This window comes from Typopeltis vanoorti, chromosome 5 (assembly GCF_054136105.1).
Source record: "Typopeltis vanoorti isolate ZY-2024b chromosome 5, IOZ_Tvanoo_1.0, whole genome shotgun sequence".
Taxonomy (NCBI): Eukaryota; Metazoa; Arthropoda; class Arachnida; order Uropygi; family Thelyphonidae; genus Typopeltis; species Typopeltis vanoorti.
In genome coordinates, this window is record NC_143553.1 from 38,219,547 (window position 1) to 38,236,812 (window position 17,266).

The following is a 17,266-nucleotide window of genomic DNA, read 5'->3' on the forward strand; positions in this document are numbered from 1 at the left end:
TTAGAGAGAGGATGAGGTTTTTCTATGAACCGTTAAGAATAGTACTCTGGTTTCTGTGGAGGTTTCCGCCAGTTTTTAAAACTACTGCAGCTTCCTTGAATAAACGATGTCTATAATCGTTGTCTGAATATGGCATGGAGCTATTTTTCCACTCTAGCGTGTGGTTAGACGTACAGAAATGATGTGCTAAGCCGGAAGAAATACTTCTGTTGTGGTTTACATCACCAACGTGCTCTCTCTCTGTCTGATCTCCAAACTCCATGAAGTTTGTCCGATGTAGACGAGACCACAGGAGTAAGGAACGTAATATACTCCTGGATATTTGTAGAATGGCACCTTATCTTTTGGTAATCCTAAAAAAATGTTTGATGCTGGTGGTTGGTTTGATGATCACTCTGATGTTGTGTGATTTTAGTACTCTATTTGATAAGAAATTGACTTGAAGGGAATCACTACAATAGAAATGTGCTGGGGGTTTGGTACTTCTTGTCTGGGGTTGTCACTGTATAGATATTTTTTGATGATGTTTGGAGGGTATCCATTTTGTGATAATGTTTTGGCTATTAGTGAGATTTCAGTCTGTGTATCCTTCTCTTCTGATATAAACTTATGTGCTCTATTTTTCAACATATGGATAATGCTTAGTTTGTGTGTCTTGTGATGGTTAGAAGCATAATGAAGGTATCTTCAAGTGTCTGTCGGCTTTCTGTAAATAGATAAATTGACACTATTTGATTGTCTTTTTATCAAGATGTCGAGAAAATGCAGATGGTTGTTGTTTTCAACTTACAGAGTGAATTTTATCTTGTTATGGAATTGATTTTATTCACAAACGATTTTAGGTTTTCTAAGCTATCTTGCCATATAATGAAAATATCATCAACATATCTCCATCATATAGATGGTCTAGGGGAGATTGTTGAGAGAATTTCTTTTTCAAGTTTTTCCATGAAAAGGTCTGCACAAGATGGTGATAGCGGACTTCCCATTTCTAGGCCTTCTAATTGTTGGTATATGGTGTTATTAACCTTGAAGAAATTAGACTGAAGGCAGTGTTTAAATATCTGTGTGATGTCTAGAAGAAAGAGGTCTTGAATTATGTTTATTACCTCTTCGACTGGTACATTGGTGAAGAGGGACACAATATCCAGACTGGCTAGTATATCTGTTGGTTCCATCTTAATGGCTTGGAGTTTATTTACAAAATGCTGACTATTCTTGATATAGGATTCTGTTGATCTTATTTTGTTATTTAATAAGTTTACAAGATGCTTAGCCAAAAGGTAAGTTGGGGATGATCTCCCATCAACGAATGGACGGAGAGTATATCCTTTTTATGTACTTTAGGTGTCCCATATAGTCTGCAAGTAACAGGATGTGAGGATTTTATTCTTCTCTTCACCTCTTCTGGCCAAATGTTGCAATTATCAATTAGTTGGTTTGTTTCATTGAGATTTATTATGGTGGGATCTTTGTCTAGGATCTTATAGGTACAGTTGTCTGATAGTAATATGTTTAACTTATCATAATAGTCTTTACAGTTAAGAATGACTGTTGAATTTCCCTTATCAGCCTTGGTAATGATGATATCTTTGTTTTTCTTTAAGTTAAGGATTGCCTTTCTATCATAAGGAGACATGTTGAGAATAGGTTGTTTAGATTTGGCTAGACATAAGATTATGGTACTTTTGAATCTAATAGTGTTGGCTGCAATTTGTGGTAGTGGATATACACCTTTTTCAATTTCACACATAAAATCCATTTTAAGAATGTGCTTTGGTGTAATTGCAAAGTTAAAGCCTTTTTTGAGAATGGCGGATTCATTTTTTGTCAGACTATGATTCGACAAATTGAAAATCACTGTCATCCGGGAGGTTTGTTCTGTGTTCGATATTTTTTCTTGTAAAGTTGATTGAATTTCTTTTTCTTTATAAAGTTTGAAAGTTTTTTCACAACTGCGTTGTATCATTTGATCAATTTGGTTCTATATGGTATATTCTAAATTGTTGGAAATTTCATCAAAGACCCTACGGCTATTAATATCACTTTGATTAAGTTCGTACCTCGTGTTCTGAATCCTTTCCCTTATAAGTACCAATGAATATAAGACCAAAGATAGATTTTTTTTAGCTGATATAGAGTTATATGACCTTTGACTATGAGGAACTTTGGGATGATGGAGAATTCTCTGCAACATTTAAGGAATGTTAGGTGGTTTAGAAGTTTAGCCTTTCTGCATTTTTCTCTTTCCATGCACCGAACTTTGTGTTTCATTAAACTGTTCAAATTAAACATATTTGGTCGTTTGAAAGGTAAGCATAAAAAACTTATTGTCTTATTGTATGTAACTTTGCCTACCAGTTTCGCAAGCAAACTGTCTAACTTTTTCAAGGCATTGACGGAAAAGTATAAAAAATAATACTAGTAAATGCAAATTGAAAGGAACATAAAAACGTTGTGAACACTCTAGTAGCTAAGGTTGCACATTCACGTGACAGAGTGGACTTATTGTTCTTAATCATTATCACGCATGCGTGTTTGTTGTTTCCTCTCTCTAAATCCATCTGAACTACAACTAGCTAGTAATCATATTATACATTTACGACAAACACGCATGCGTGATAATGATTAAAAACAATAAGTCCACTCAGTCTCTGTCACGCGAACATGCAACCTTAGCTACTAGAGTGTTTACAACGTTTTTATGTTCCTTTCAATTTGCATTTACTAGTATTTTTTATACTTTTCTGTCAACACCTTGAAAAAGCTAGACAGTTTGCTAGCGAAATTGGAAGGCAAAGAATGTTAAAATATTTGTATATGGTCAGTATTAAACAACAAGTTTTTTTATGCTTAACTTTCAAACGACCAGATATGTTTAATTTGAAAAGTATTAATGTATTGACGAGTTCTTTTCCTGTATACAGAGAACGAAATAAATTTCTTATTTTCTTGTGTTTTCATGTAAATTAAAGAAAACTCTCAAAGCACAAGTATCATGTAAAGAACAATCTCTACTTTGATGTAAATTTAATTCTTAGGTTAACTGAATTTTATGATTTAAACACCTTATCGGCATAGATGCTCTCTCGCCATGAGAAATAATTGAACTGGCCCTAAACAGAGAAGCCTGGAAAGCCACATATAATAATTAACTTTTTCTCATTCCTATGTATTTAGTTTGTTTCCCTATTTACAAATTGCAAATAAACTAATGATCTGGTCACACATGTGGATCATAACCTAAAATGGAAAACCTGTATCGAAGAACCAAGAAATGAAGTAATTATAATTACTTCATTTGTATACACAATATTTATATATACAATGTGTATATAATGCATAATATTAAATGAATGTTATCTGATGAATTTTTACTCTATTATGCACTGGTTTCCTCAAGAATTCAGTATGGAACATAAAGAGAAGCTTCAGTATCAATGATACTACAATTACCAAATAATACTACTTTTATATATATATATATATATATATATATATATTAAAAAAAAAAATTGAATTAGCCTCAATAACAAGCATAGCACTTTCTGGAAAGATAGTCTACTTTTCCAGATACTCGAGGCAAAATAAAAGCATCCCCCAGCACCATTACACATTTGTAGTAGCAAGAACTCTTAACTCTCTTAACAGAACGTATTAAGACTATATCTTGGATCTATAAGATAGGGGAAACATTGCTCAGTTTTGATTATTTAAGCAAACAAGTTAATAAATAGTAATTATTTTCTTATTAGTGTGTGTTCTCATCAATACTGCTGAAAATAAATTAACACGCATGGTGAACACGTAAGCCTTTACATGTGATTGCTTAGTTTTATCTAGATACTTACGTTGGAGTAAAACAGCACCGAGAAAGGATTAAAAATATTTAATTCTTCCAATATTTTGTATCAGTCCCAGACATCATCAGGGAGTACTACAATATGATACTTTTAACACACACAAAACTAAGGGAAACGTGAACAAAAGACTAGAGTCCTAACTAGGTGGGCCGCACTCTCTGGGCACCTGCTGGCAGCCTAGGATGTAAACAGGGATCTCGAAGTATTAGTGTTTCCCATATTTTGAGAACTTTCATGAAACCATATTTAGATAACCATTTCTGAGAGCAGCTGCAGACTTTAAAAATAGTCTTACTATTCTAAATTTACTGCGATGGAGCATGGTTGTCTTTTCCCAATTGATTCAACAGATGTCAGTAACTTCCTGTTTGTCCATAGTAGGACAACTTACAGGAACAGGGCACTTTACATACTCAATGCAGAGAGGGAAGGGAGCTGATCTTTAGTAGAATGCATGAGAGTATCAAGCTTTCAGTGGGGCCTGAAGGTCATGCAGAGATTATATTTTTTAAGACACTGGCTATTTTTTCTGAAATGCCTCAGACATAGATGATGATAGCACTAATCTTTTTATTCCATCCTCTGTACATTTCTCTCCATTAAATCTCTAATATGAGTTTCTCCCAGCACTCAAGCCTTAACACATGGTATTTTATCATGTTCTAAATATCTTGCTAACACAATGTTAATGTATCGGATTTTGATAATGTGATAATTTTAGCAAGAAAGGAAATTCTTCTGATGTTTATATATATATATATATATATATATATATATATATATAATATATAGTATATAATATCCATGTTTGTTATGATGAACTTGAAGGATTGTCGAATTAAGAGAAATTACCTTAGATTCTTCCCATATCAATAACAGCCTAAGTTTCAATCTCTCTGATGCACACATTGCCTCTGTTCAATACTGGCGCACCCGTGACAACACGTAGTCAACTTTTATTTGGAACTCGAGCTCGCATTACTGTTTTCAAAATGTACTACTGTCTTTTGTACTAGTACCATTAATGCAATTTTTAAGTCTGTTATTTTTTATATATATATTTCTTTGATTGTGATACCTGAAGAAGTTGATCCATTCAATGAAACTAGTAAACTAGTAGTATCTTTTTAAATAAACCATGTCACCTCTTTATCTCTTGGTATCAGTCATTTAAACTAATTAATATATATATATTGGGTTGGCAAATAAGTTCATTCAGTTTTTCAGAGTGGAATGAAACACATTTTTTTTAATATATATAATGCATACTAGTCAGTTATATATTGACCCTCTTTATCAATGACCTCTTGCCATCTGTCCACCAACTTCATTACGCTGCGTTCATAAAACTCCTGAGGTTTACTGGCAAAAAAACTGATCCAGGTGTCTATTGACAGCACCCTCATTAGCGAAGGTTTTTCCCATTCAGAGAATTCCACAACGATCGGAATAAGTGGTAATCAGATGCTGCGAGGTCCGGTGAATACGGAGGAAAATACAGAGAAAACATCCCAGCCAAGACGTAACAATTTACTCTGGTTTGTTAAACGATGCATGATGAAAATCAACTCCTTTCCGATTTGCCAATTCAGGACGTCTTGTGCTAATTGCACAGGCCAGTCACGTTAACTGTGAGCAATATAGTTGAATCAATCATGCTGCCTGATGGTAACACCTCATGGACATCACCTTTATAATCCCACCACACAGAGAGCTGATCTGCTTTGGGTGCATTACCGCTTTCGAGGTTGTTTGCAGCAGTTTGCTCTTGTGCCCCAATGATCTTTTACGTACCACGTTATCGTACACGACCCATTTTTCATCTCCCATAATCACCCACTTCATTTTCTTGGTGACGTCGCAACGAATCACAGATGGATATGCGAGAAGTCATATTGGCCTCATTTAATTCATGCAGCACCCAAACATTGAGTTGTGAAACATATCCCAGCTTGTGCAAATGGTTTTCAATGCTTGTATGGGATATGTTCAGTATTGCAGCAATCTCCCACACTGTTTGTGACGGATTTTTGTTGACGATATCCTTCACAACACTCGAATCAACCTCAGTCAGGCGACCGGCGCATCACTGACGTCAAAATCTCCAGAATGGAATTTGGCAAACCACTTTTGGCATACGCATTCTGTTAAGGTACCATCCCCATATACGCTGCATATTTTTTTTTTATGGGCCTCAGCAGCTCGTTTGCCTTTTTTGAAATAAAAAAGCAAAATATGCTGGTAATGTGAATCATTTCCTTCCATTTCTAAAAATATGTTAAACACATGCAATGAAGTAGGCCGAACGAAAATTCACTGAGAGGTTATGTGAAATGTCGCCTTTCAACTGTGCAATAGCGACAGGCGAAGCGGCATAAACCAGTACTAACACATAAACCGAACGAGCTTATTTGCCAACCCTGTGTGCGTGTGTGTGTGTACATCCCTCGATTAGTGCACCTAATGTGTTCTTTAAAACAGGTGCATTAATTGAATATAATAACCTATGGGGAAAAGTTTAATTCTTTCCTCAAATTTCTTTTTTGAACCTTAATTTTTTTTATAAAACAATTAAGGTATGTCTCAGGGCCTAGTTAAAGGAAAACGATGAAGCTGAAAGACAATAACACATATTCAGAATATAAATTTCATTATTCTACTTCTTAACAAAGAATTGAGCTAATGTAGTTTGGCAGGCATTTTGTTTCTTTTTTTCATATAACCAACGGTATGACCCTATTGCCTCTTCTACAAATTTTACTGCTTCTTTCTTCATCAGGGTCAGCCTCTAAGCATTGCTGCTTAAAAACTCTGATTGGAAAAAAAAATATTTTCAAATTGTTTCTGTAAAATCTCTTTGGGCTGAACACTAGTGGTTAAATTTTCTTCATATTCTTCGGGATCTTCCCACTATACATCTAAATTTAGCAGGTCAGAATCACTCAATTCTTCAGAATGAGATTGAATTAACTGTTGGATGTTATCATCGAAGGGGAGAAAGAAAAAGAAGGACGTACGAATTGGTTGCCAACATGCGAAATCACGTGCTTTATAGATAAAATTTCCCAACTGTTATACAAGCAAAATAGTTACCACTTTAAAAACTACAATGATCATAAAAGAGAAGTTAATTTTCTGACGTGTAATAATAAATGACTCATCCCAGAAGACAGATTGATTACCCTATTATCGGAATGGATTCTCCTTTTTTGTGACGTGCACGGAAGTGTCGAAGGGCCTCGAATCTGTGGGCGTACTATAGCAGACGACATAAACTTTGGCAGTAAAGATTTGGAACATAGTGTACATGGAAGTATTGTAATATGCCATTAAAAATAACTTTGTAAAATGTTTTAAATCAGTAACTAAATTATTTCATTCTGGTGAGTGATTTTTTTAAAATAGTTAGCCATAAAAATGTATAGATAGAAAATTTTTAAAATCTGTAATATTTATTTTTAAGATGTATATGGGTGCACTAATCGAATTTGGGTATCAAAAAAAAAATGACACACTAATCAAGGGATTACTGCATATATATGTGAAATATTCTAGGAAAGTGAGTAACTGGAAGATATTGACAAAACCACAAACATAGATTGTTGATAATGTCATGTGGGAATGGTATTAGCAGCAAAAAGTAAGGAAGATTCCCATGACAGGTTGACTAATTAGAGAAAATAATACTTCCAGGAAAAAATTAACATAAGCTCAAACTGCATGTATAGTTTAGATGATTGTATAGGTTTCAAGTAGCATTATTGAATCAGGAATGGCAACAGCCTAGGAAACAAAATGCATAAGCTTCAAGAATAGATGATGTAAAATGATAATGACCTAATCATGGTAAATGAAATGTATCTCCAACAATCCACAGCCCAGAAACTACATTTTATATTGCAACAATAGGCCTAATGGCAGGCAAGGCAGCATGGGTATCTTTATCGTTAGCAAATGCAAACTGAGCATAGTGAAAGTGAAAAACCCTCAGCTGCTAGTAATGTGATCACAGGAGTAGAAACCCAGACATGCTAGAAATTAACTCTGTGTAAACCTACCAGCTACTTGAGACTGAAGCGAAGATACTAGACATGAAATGAACAGTGCTAATAGCAGGAGACTTAAATACTAAGCACCCAGCCTGAAAAAGCAGGACCACTAATCGGAATGTAACATCCTCAATGATTTCCTCTCCACAAGGAATACTGCAATTATGGAATGTCTAATCCCCTCCTTTCCACATATACACTATAGCATGCCCCAAAGTTTTAGACATGCCATATTCTGAAACATCACTCACCAATACAGGCTAGATATGGTGGACGACCGTAATCCAGTACTACTTCACTTAATCTTAGAACAGGAAGATACTCCTTATCTATCAGCAGTCAATAGAGGAAAACTACCTAACACACTAAGTTTTCATAGACCCAGTCCTAACTATCAGATTATTAACATTTCAATAAACAATGTGGAAAAACAGAACAACCACCTTCCAAAGCTGCTACTTCCCCAATACCATGCTCAAACACACACTCTCCAAGAATCTCATCTGTGAAAAGAACATAGCCAGGCACCTGTTTCGTAGAGCTTTGGCCATCGAAGACCAACAAACCCTCAAGAGCTCTACCAATTCAGTCCAATAGGCACAGAGGGACCATCAGAACTAACAGTAGAAAATGAAACTGCTATCCTAAACACCAAGGATCACTTGGTGTTTAGGATAGCAGATAGACGGAAGATAAAGGCTCTCTGAATAGACTGCAAACCCCTCACCCAAATCCATGGTGAAAGTATCATGATGGTGAGAAAACAGATGCTGTCATCACTGCCAGTATAAAAAAAGTGGGAGCCAAACTACACACATGCAGACCTAGATTTTCAGGTAAGTTTGCGCCAGCATACGTTTTACACTGAAACGCACAAATATCCCAAATCACACCAAAGAACATCACCAACTGAAATACAAGAAATAGTAAAGAACAGGAAAGCACCATGCCCAGGTGGGATTTCTAACACATTCATCAAAATAACTACCCCATAAAGCCATTATGCACCTTGTAGCTTTCTTTAATACAATCCAACAATTTCACTGCTTACCACCATGCTGGAAAGAAGCTGATATAATCTCGAAATGAGAGTAAACGAAGAAGTTCCATCCAAACTACTGCCTATTAAACCCAGTACCGTCGACAGGATGTAGCATAAAGGCAGCCTGCCTCATGACGTGGCTTAATAAGGGCACTTGTTCAGCCATATTGCAGTAGGCGCTGTCGCTACACTAGTGCAGAAAGAAGATTTTCCAAGCTTAAACTAAAATTATTTGCAAACAGCAATAACCCAAGAAAGGTCCTGGACTGTTGTGGGACAGATATTCCTCGACTTCACTTGACGCTCCAGTTGATCCCACAGATGTTCCATAGAGTTGAGATCAGGTCTCTGGGGAGGCCAGTGAAGTGTGGAAACATGTCCACAAACCAAGCAGTTACAGCAGCCGCCTTAAGAGAGAGTGCATTGTCTTGCTAGAGAAAACAATGGTCAGTTCTATAGAAATGCCACAATGTAAAAAGTACTGCATTGGCCAGAATGTTCAGATATCTGAGTTCAATGTTCATGGCAACACAAATACATTTGAGGTCTAACCAGGAAAAATATGACCATACCATCACACTGCCACCTATGAATTTCATTAGGGTTACGTGCTCTGGTCAGAGAAGTTCACCAGGCATTCGCTACACCCACACTGTCTGTATGTTTGGTAAAGGATGTAGTGCAATTTCTCACTCCATAACACAGCTTTCCAAGCTTCCACATCCCATAGTGCATGCACTTATCACTGAAGAAGATGCTACATGTTGGTTCAAGTAATGTGGGGCTAGCATACTACAGTCCTACCATGTTGTCAACCTCAGTTCTTAATGTTATTGTGCAGTTGATAACCAGAACTCTGCATTCAACATGTGGGCCGACGAATTGCAGATTTTAAATATTATCCTTTGTAGTATACTATGATCATGTTCAGGAAGTGTGGTAGGTCATCCACTGTAGGGAGCACTTGCAGTTGACTCCATGCACTTCTATCAGAGTATGGTACTACTGATTGATGTGGGATGGCCCTATTTGTCAACAATTCACTGAACAGATAGGCTCGCAACATGCTATCCTATCACGACGTCTCTTTTAAACTCTGGCAATTCCCTTCTTGCAATCATTTCACAGGAGCGTTTCATTTAACTAATCGTTCCAATTTATACCCTAGAAACATGACTTGCTACATGGAACGATGCATCTTGCCCACTGCAGGGTCTGTTTATTCTTTCCAAGCAGTGTTTAATATTGATTTTATTTAGTTAAATACTAAATATTGCTAAAAAGAACAATAAAAGAAAACTGTAGGTGAGACTTAGCTCTTACTCCTTTGTTAAGTGCACACAACCTTAAGCTACACAGATGTCCCCTGTCCTCTACCCACCCACCTTCCATACAAAGAAAAAATTCATATTGATAACATAAAAGAGCTTCTTCAAAGGTTTACATGACTCAGAATAAGAGTAAAAACAGGGGACCACATACCATACGTCTAAATATCTAAGATATAAATCAAGGTAACAAACTGTTAAATAAAATATGTTCGATCCTCATATCCTGACAAACATACCTTAGTAACAATGAAACCAAAATACAGGTATCCCTCAATTAACGCGGTTAATTAATCCCTCAATGTTACTGCATATATCAAAATCATGATAATCAAATCTAATAATCAATGGTAAAAAATACAATTCGTCCATGATCGATTACTATATTAATAATTTGTTTTATATGGTACTCTTTTAGAAAAGATAAAAAATGAATGCAAAGTATATGTTTAATAAATACTTGTACCTACATTATTTACTGCAATTTTTTTTATCAAAAAAGTTATCAAGAGTCGTTTGAACAGTTTTAGTTTTTTTCTTATTGGCATAAATTCTACGATAACAAGCAAAATGACTCTCCAGACCTCGGCAATATACATGATTTCATAGCCGAATATAGCAACTACAAGAGTTTCATGCTGAATATATAGAAATTAAAGGTTTCGGCAGATGCAAGCATAAGCAACCTTATGGGCAACTCATCGTAAAGGTGGAGTAAGCTTCAGATCACTTTCCTTAAAATTTTCCATATTTTCAGTTACATTCTAGAAATCATTGGAAAAAAAAAAAAAAAACTAATTTAAGTTAAGGGATATTACATCCCATATTGTTTCTTAGCCGAATAAGAAACTCAATCACCGAACTTTATATAGTTTCTATATTCGGCATGAAACTCTCCGAGTTTCTTATTCGGCTAAGAAATAATATGGGATGTAATATCCCTTAACTTAAATAAGTTCATGTCGCCGAATTGAAGCCTTTGGCTCTTCATATAATTAGTAAAAAAAACTAAACCATACTATACTGACATCAGAGGTCGCGGTATCTCTCAGATGCAATTTACTGTCAAATATCACAAACCTTTATATAACATGATTTAAACCAAACTGGCAGCAAAAAAACAGTGCGGAATATCACTCGTAACATATGAATGCACAGCTACTCATGACCTACAAGCTATACACTGAATTGTGTAAGAATATTCATATTAAACAATTTGAATGTATCTGTCAGAGCAGCTGAGAGCTCCAGATGGTTAAAGGCGTGTTAATCAAAACTCTTGCCGCAATTAATCACAGCACGTTAAGCAAGGGATACCTGTACAGTAAATTCGGGTTAACTGAGGCATCGATGCTTATTTGGGCCAACTTGTTGCTTTATCAGGACATTGGCTATAGATGTGCAGTGACTTGCACAGAGAATGTTGCTGTCAGTCAGCACCAGAATACAGAGTAGCCACATAGGATTAAGAAATTCCACATGTGAGAACAGGATGCATTGTTCTTCGGAGTATAAAAAGAAGAGTGGAAACATACCAAACACATAAGTTTAACATCATAAAACCAAGATTTCACAGCTCATGACAGTTTGTGTGTGAATGAGGGGGAAAGAACTTTGGATCATTCCTTGGAAGGATGAGAGAAATCAGATTCGTCAGTGAGAGATCACAATGCCTAAGTGTTATTACTATAATAAGGCATAATGACCCAGAACGATCCCCCTTTGATGATTCCCTGGGATCCAAGGAACTCATTAATTTAAGAACTTTGGTATATGAAACTAGAAAAAAAAAATTATAAAAATAGAAATGAAAATGAAACATCCTCATGGGAAAATTATGAAGTAAAATAATTTAGCTATTTAAGCATAGCTTTTAGAAAAAGGAAAAATTAAGCATGGAAATAAATAATACAATAAGTAAAGCTAGCTGAATAATTTATATGAATAAAATGATCCGAAAATGCACCTTTCACAATGAATTACTGACTGCTAATTGGAAGTTATAATAAAATTAAATGCCAGATGAAGTTATGAGGAAAATTAGGAATGAAAGATGTCATAAAAAGCATATTGTTATATATATATATTCTCTCCTTGCAAGTCTTATAATTTTCATAAGTCCCTTTGAACTAATTAGCTGTCAAAGTACTAATTACTCTGGCAACCCATTCTAATTATTCACCACACTTCAAACAAAAATCTAGTCCTTGACTTTGCCATCCATATTTATATATAACTTCCAGGATGTTCAACCCACGATTCTCTCCCTTCTAGACATACTGAAAAATTTCCTCTCCATCAAATACCAAAAAATTCCTTTAATAGCATGTGATATCAGCCTAATTTTCATAATTCCACAAGTTTCAATCTATCCTCATAGGATACATTCCACAAGACACCAGCTTATCCACTTGAATCTGGATCCTCTGCACAGTGTTCTTTTCTTGGAAAAAACCCTGGACACAGAACAGCCTAGACGTAACTGAATGTGCTCCATGGAAAATATCAAATTTTAAAAGATTTTTCTGAACAAGAAGCAAGAAATATTTCTTTGTAATCGGGATTTTCTTTCTTTTTTTTGGGGGGGGGGGGTATAATCAATAACTATATCATTTAATTTTTAATACTATTTCAACAGCATATAATCCCAATAAGTCCACCCAAATCATCCTAATGGAGCCCCACTTTTGCTATAGGTGGAATGCATATTAAAGCTATATAAATGCAGGATAATAGCTGCTTTCATCTTGATTGGTAGTGTATTTCTTAATATCCAAGTGATTCTTTGAGCTATTTTGCCTGACTTTGTGCTGTTCTCAAATTCAAATCATTAACTATACCAGTATCTTGCAGTCTAGTTCTGTCAAGTGAAATACATAGTTGTTAATCATACTTACACTTGGATACAATGAAATGACAATCAAATTATTTATGGTGACAGTTTCAGTCTATTTAAATCACTGCATGCTCTTTAGTTAACTATAACTAAACCCACTTTTGCATTATCAGTAAACAACAGGATGTTCTGTCTTAAATATTAAAAACGAGTGTCACCTCCTTTTATGGATTAGGACGAGGGGCAATGTTTACCAAAACCGGTATTAAATTGAAGGAAAAAGATGCAAAGAAGTTGGAAACATGATTTCACTATTTAGTAAATCCTTGCTATTATAAAAAGTGATAGGCTTCTTTAATGCAGAATACTCCTACCAGGAGCTTCATTAACACTAATCTCAACATAGGGTAATCACACGAACCATTACAAAAACAGAATTAATCATTAATCTGAAAATTTTTAAGGCAATTTATAATTACATTTAAAAGAAATATGTAATGCACTCGATCAGATCTGGAAAAGGAAACAATCCCGAAATTATCAAAATAGTGAAAATCTAACTCTCAGGGGACCCTGTAACCCCTAGAGAGCGCGTCCCCTGGGTGGCGGATAGGGGAGCCCACCATGTGTGTGTGTGTGTGTGTGTGTGTGTGTGTGTGTGTGTGTATATATATATATATATATATATATATGGTGGGGTGGTCCGAATATACTGAATAAGGACTCATGGACCAACAGGGCCATAAGAGGCAATCATCTTGATTGTAAGGGGAGCGGCACTCCAATGGACCCCTAGCTGGATCTATCCTCTCCTTCTTCTACTTTGAGGAAGACCCACTTACTTTAATCTTTCCTATAAGGCCTTATCAGCCAACTCTTCTTACTTTATGACCCTTGTGCTATTAGAGTACTCGAGGGCCATGGGGTCTTTTCATTTCTGGCCTTACAACTATGTCCTCTCTATAAACCTTACTATATTTCTTCTATAATCTACCCTTTCCCCTTCAAAATACCCTATTCCTCCTATGGGTTTAAATTCGGAAGAAGGCGAGTTCAGAAGCCTTAAGGTAGCAGCCCTACCACTGAACTATTCCATCGTCAGGCTAGTCCCCTGACATGGAGAACATAACCATACTTGTAAGCTGACAGAAAAAGATAATCGGATTGAATCTATGGGAAACGACCCTGGAATGGAAAAGGGAAAACGAAAATGGAAACAACAAAATATAATACACATAGCAAACTGGAATGTAAGAGGAATAGCATATAAAGAAATAGAATTAGACCAGTTATTAAATGAAAGAAATTTTAAAATAGCAGTAATCACTGAAACAAAAAAGAAAGTAAAAGGAACTATGAGAACTGAAAATTTTAATGTGATATACAGTGGAGTCGACAGAGACCAAAGAGCACAAGCAGGAGTCATGATTTGGATTCATAACTCCCTTTCAAAACAGTTAAAACATTATAAATTATGGAATGAAAGAATAATGGAAGCTAGAATAAAAATAGATAGAGGCTATTTAACAATAATTGGTTTATATTCCCCAGAAGAATGAAGAAAACAGGATAATATTGATTTTTATAATCAGCTGCAAAACATATATAATAAAATAAATAAAAATGATTACATAATTTTAGCAGGAGACTTAAATGCAAGAATTGGAAACACGAAAATTAATAATAATATAGGAATACGTGGAGAACATACTCTAAACAGAAATGGTAAAAAATTGATTGACTTTGTAGTTTACAATAACCTAAAAATAATGAATTCCTTCTATAAATTAAATCATGAGCTATCATATACAAGAGAGATAAACCAAGGGTCCGACAGGGATGTCCCCTCTCAGCAACTCTTTTTTTTAATATCTATTAAATGAAATAATAATAAAATGGAGTAAAAATTTACATCAAGGAATTAAACTTTCACCTACAGTTAACTTAAACACTCTCCTCTTTGCAGACGACCAAATAATAATTACAAATTCTGAAGATAACTTACAGAAAGCTATTTTAAATCTAAATGAGATATTCAAAGATTATGGTATGATAATATCAACGGAAAAATCAAAAACTATGGCCTTTAAAGGACAAGATCCAGCAAGAACTAAAATAGTATTAGGTAACAAGATCTTAGAACAGGTGAATTCATTTAACTACCTAGGATGTATGATCACTTATGAAAATGAAAAAGATATAAACATAAAAATAACAGGAGTAATTAACTCTATATTTAAACCAAACCTAGTTCAAAAACAAACTAGGCTAAAAGTATACAATACATTATCCCTACCGGTCTTAATGTATGGAAGCGAAATCTGGACAATAAAACAAAAAGACAAACAAAGATTAACAACAGCAGAAATGAAGTTTATGAGAAAAACTGCAAAGTATACCCTATTTGATCACAAAAGAAACGAAGATATTATGAAAGAATTAAACCAAGAACCAGTAACTGAAAAAATTAAAAAATATAAACATGGATGGATGGCAAAGAATGAAAACAGAAAGATTACCAAAACAAGCCTTAAAGTAAAAGCCATTAGGAAAAAGAAAACCAGGACATCCTCCTAAACGATGACTTCTAAGGCTGGAACAGGCCATACTAGGCCTAAATCCTTGATACGTATGATGATGATGATGAATGAAAATTTAATGATCAAATCATACACCTGTGTACATATGAAACTGTCCTATGTTTGGTTTTCTCCATTAGACAAAAATTCGGTATGATATTATTATTCCTGACATATCCAAGGAGTCCGAAGACTCATCGCGGGAGGATACCTACAACTATCTCAATGATAATTTTTTTTAGATGTTGCCACAAACCCAAGTTATACTTGTCAATCAGAGAAATAGTGAACAAATATAGTTTGTTTTTCTATCTGACGATAAGAAAAATGAATGGCCAATTACGTTCTTGCAGAGGCCAGCAACGTGTCACAACGGCAAGCGCAAAATGAAACGTATACAACAGTACCTAAAAATAGTGCTAAAACATCGAGATTGGACCACTTAATACGTTAAAAGTAAATATTATTTGAACTTCCTGAGGCGAGAGTACTCTTCAAATACTAAATCAGCCAATGCTGTTATAGTAGCCTGTAACCGAAGTCTATTAATACGCCACCTATAAATCAAATCCGGGCAAGTTTGCTATTTTACAAAAGAGTACTTGCTCATATCAATTATAAAAATGGAGAGGTATAATTCGAAAGTTTTTTTCAGTTTTTCAACTGGATATGCCTAAACACAGGATGGTAACAAAACCGTGTCCTAAATGTAAGCAGCACTTACCTGTAGCCTGTAAAGCCTGTCCTTGTGGACACATATTCTTTGTGACAAGGCGACCAATCAGTATTCACAAAATTGGAGTGAGGAGAAGCTCACAAGAAGGAGAAGTGAAACGGAGACGTACAGAGAGAATTAGAAGAGAAAGGCCTCATTACTTCAATGCTTTAGAAATAGAAAATGAACTAAAACGACTTAAAAGCATTCAGAGGACAAGACAAAGAACCGAAAACAGCACGAGTAGCAGTACTAATGATATGGAAGGAGAAGGATCCAATAGCGAAGAGGGCGGTGTGATTATCACACATAAAAAGCGAGGACGCCCTAAAGGACCGCCGAAGTCCGACAAAAATGAAAAGGTAATCGAAAGAGAAGAGGATATGTTTATAAACATTCCAAAAGAAAAAGAATTGCAATATTCAATCATTCTTGCAGAACTCAACAGAAAAATGTGCGCACAGCGGTTTCACGTGTAAACCCTTATTCTCATTTTATTTGACATTAATAAGAATGCGAAAGTGGATTTCACATTAATAACTATGTAAGTTATCTTTTTGGCACTAAGATTTACCGGTGCTAATTATTTTTTCATTGTTTGTTAAAGTCAACGCCTATGTTTCCAGACAGTCACATAAACAGTTTTTGCATTTAAAGGTGTCTTTTTCTTCACCTAGTAAACACCATTTAAAGTATTCATATAGTAATTGTTTAAAACGCAGCGGCTTTCAGAAAATAAAGTACATCATCAAGAGAAATGTTATATTAATTTTTCATAGTCGTTAAAATAAAAAGAAATGCGTAAAGCTTTTGTAAATAACCAAACTTTGTTACCGTTGTAAGAATACAACTCT

The 17,266-nt window shown here is 35.1% G+C and overlaps 2 protein-coding genes across 4 annotated transcripts in view; one reads left to right on the forward strand and one right to left on the reverse strand.

Moving 5' to 3' along the window:
- Positions 1–17,266, reverse strand: part of LOC150106324 (M-phase inducer phosphatase-like) — a 349,715-nt gene that overhangs the window by 223,325 nt on the left and 109,124 nt on the right. The gene's annotated exons all lie outside the window — the stretch shown is intronic.
- LOC150106325 (uncharacterized) lies at positions 16,280–17,068 on the forward strand. The gene has a single exon (XM_090392360.1). It carries the CDS (start codon positions 16,367–16,369, stop codon positions 16,889–16,891), a length of 525 nt encoding a protein of 174 aa, XP_090248486.1. The 5' UTR covers positions 16,280–16,366; the 3' UTR covers positions 16,892–17,068.

Bases quoted from the DNA above. Each gene is read 5' to 3' on its own strand.
- LOC150106325 (XM_090392360.1), top strand. From the start codon at position 16,367: ATGCCTAAACACAGGATGGTAACAAAACCGTGTCCTAAATGTAAGCAG.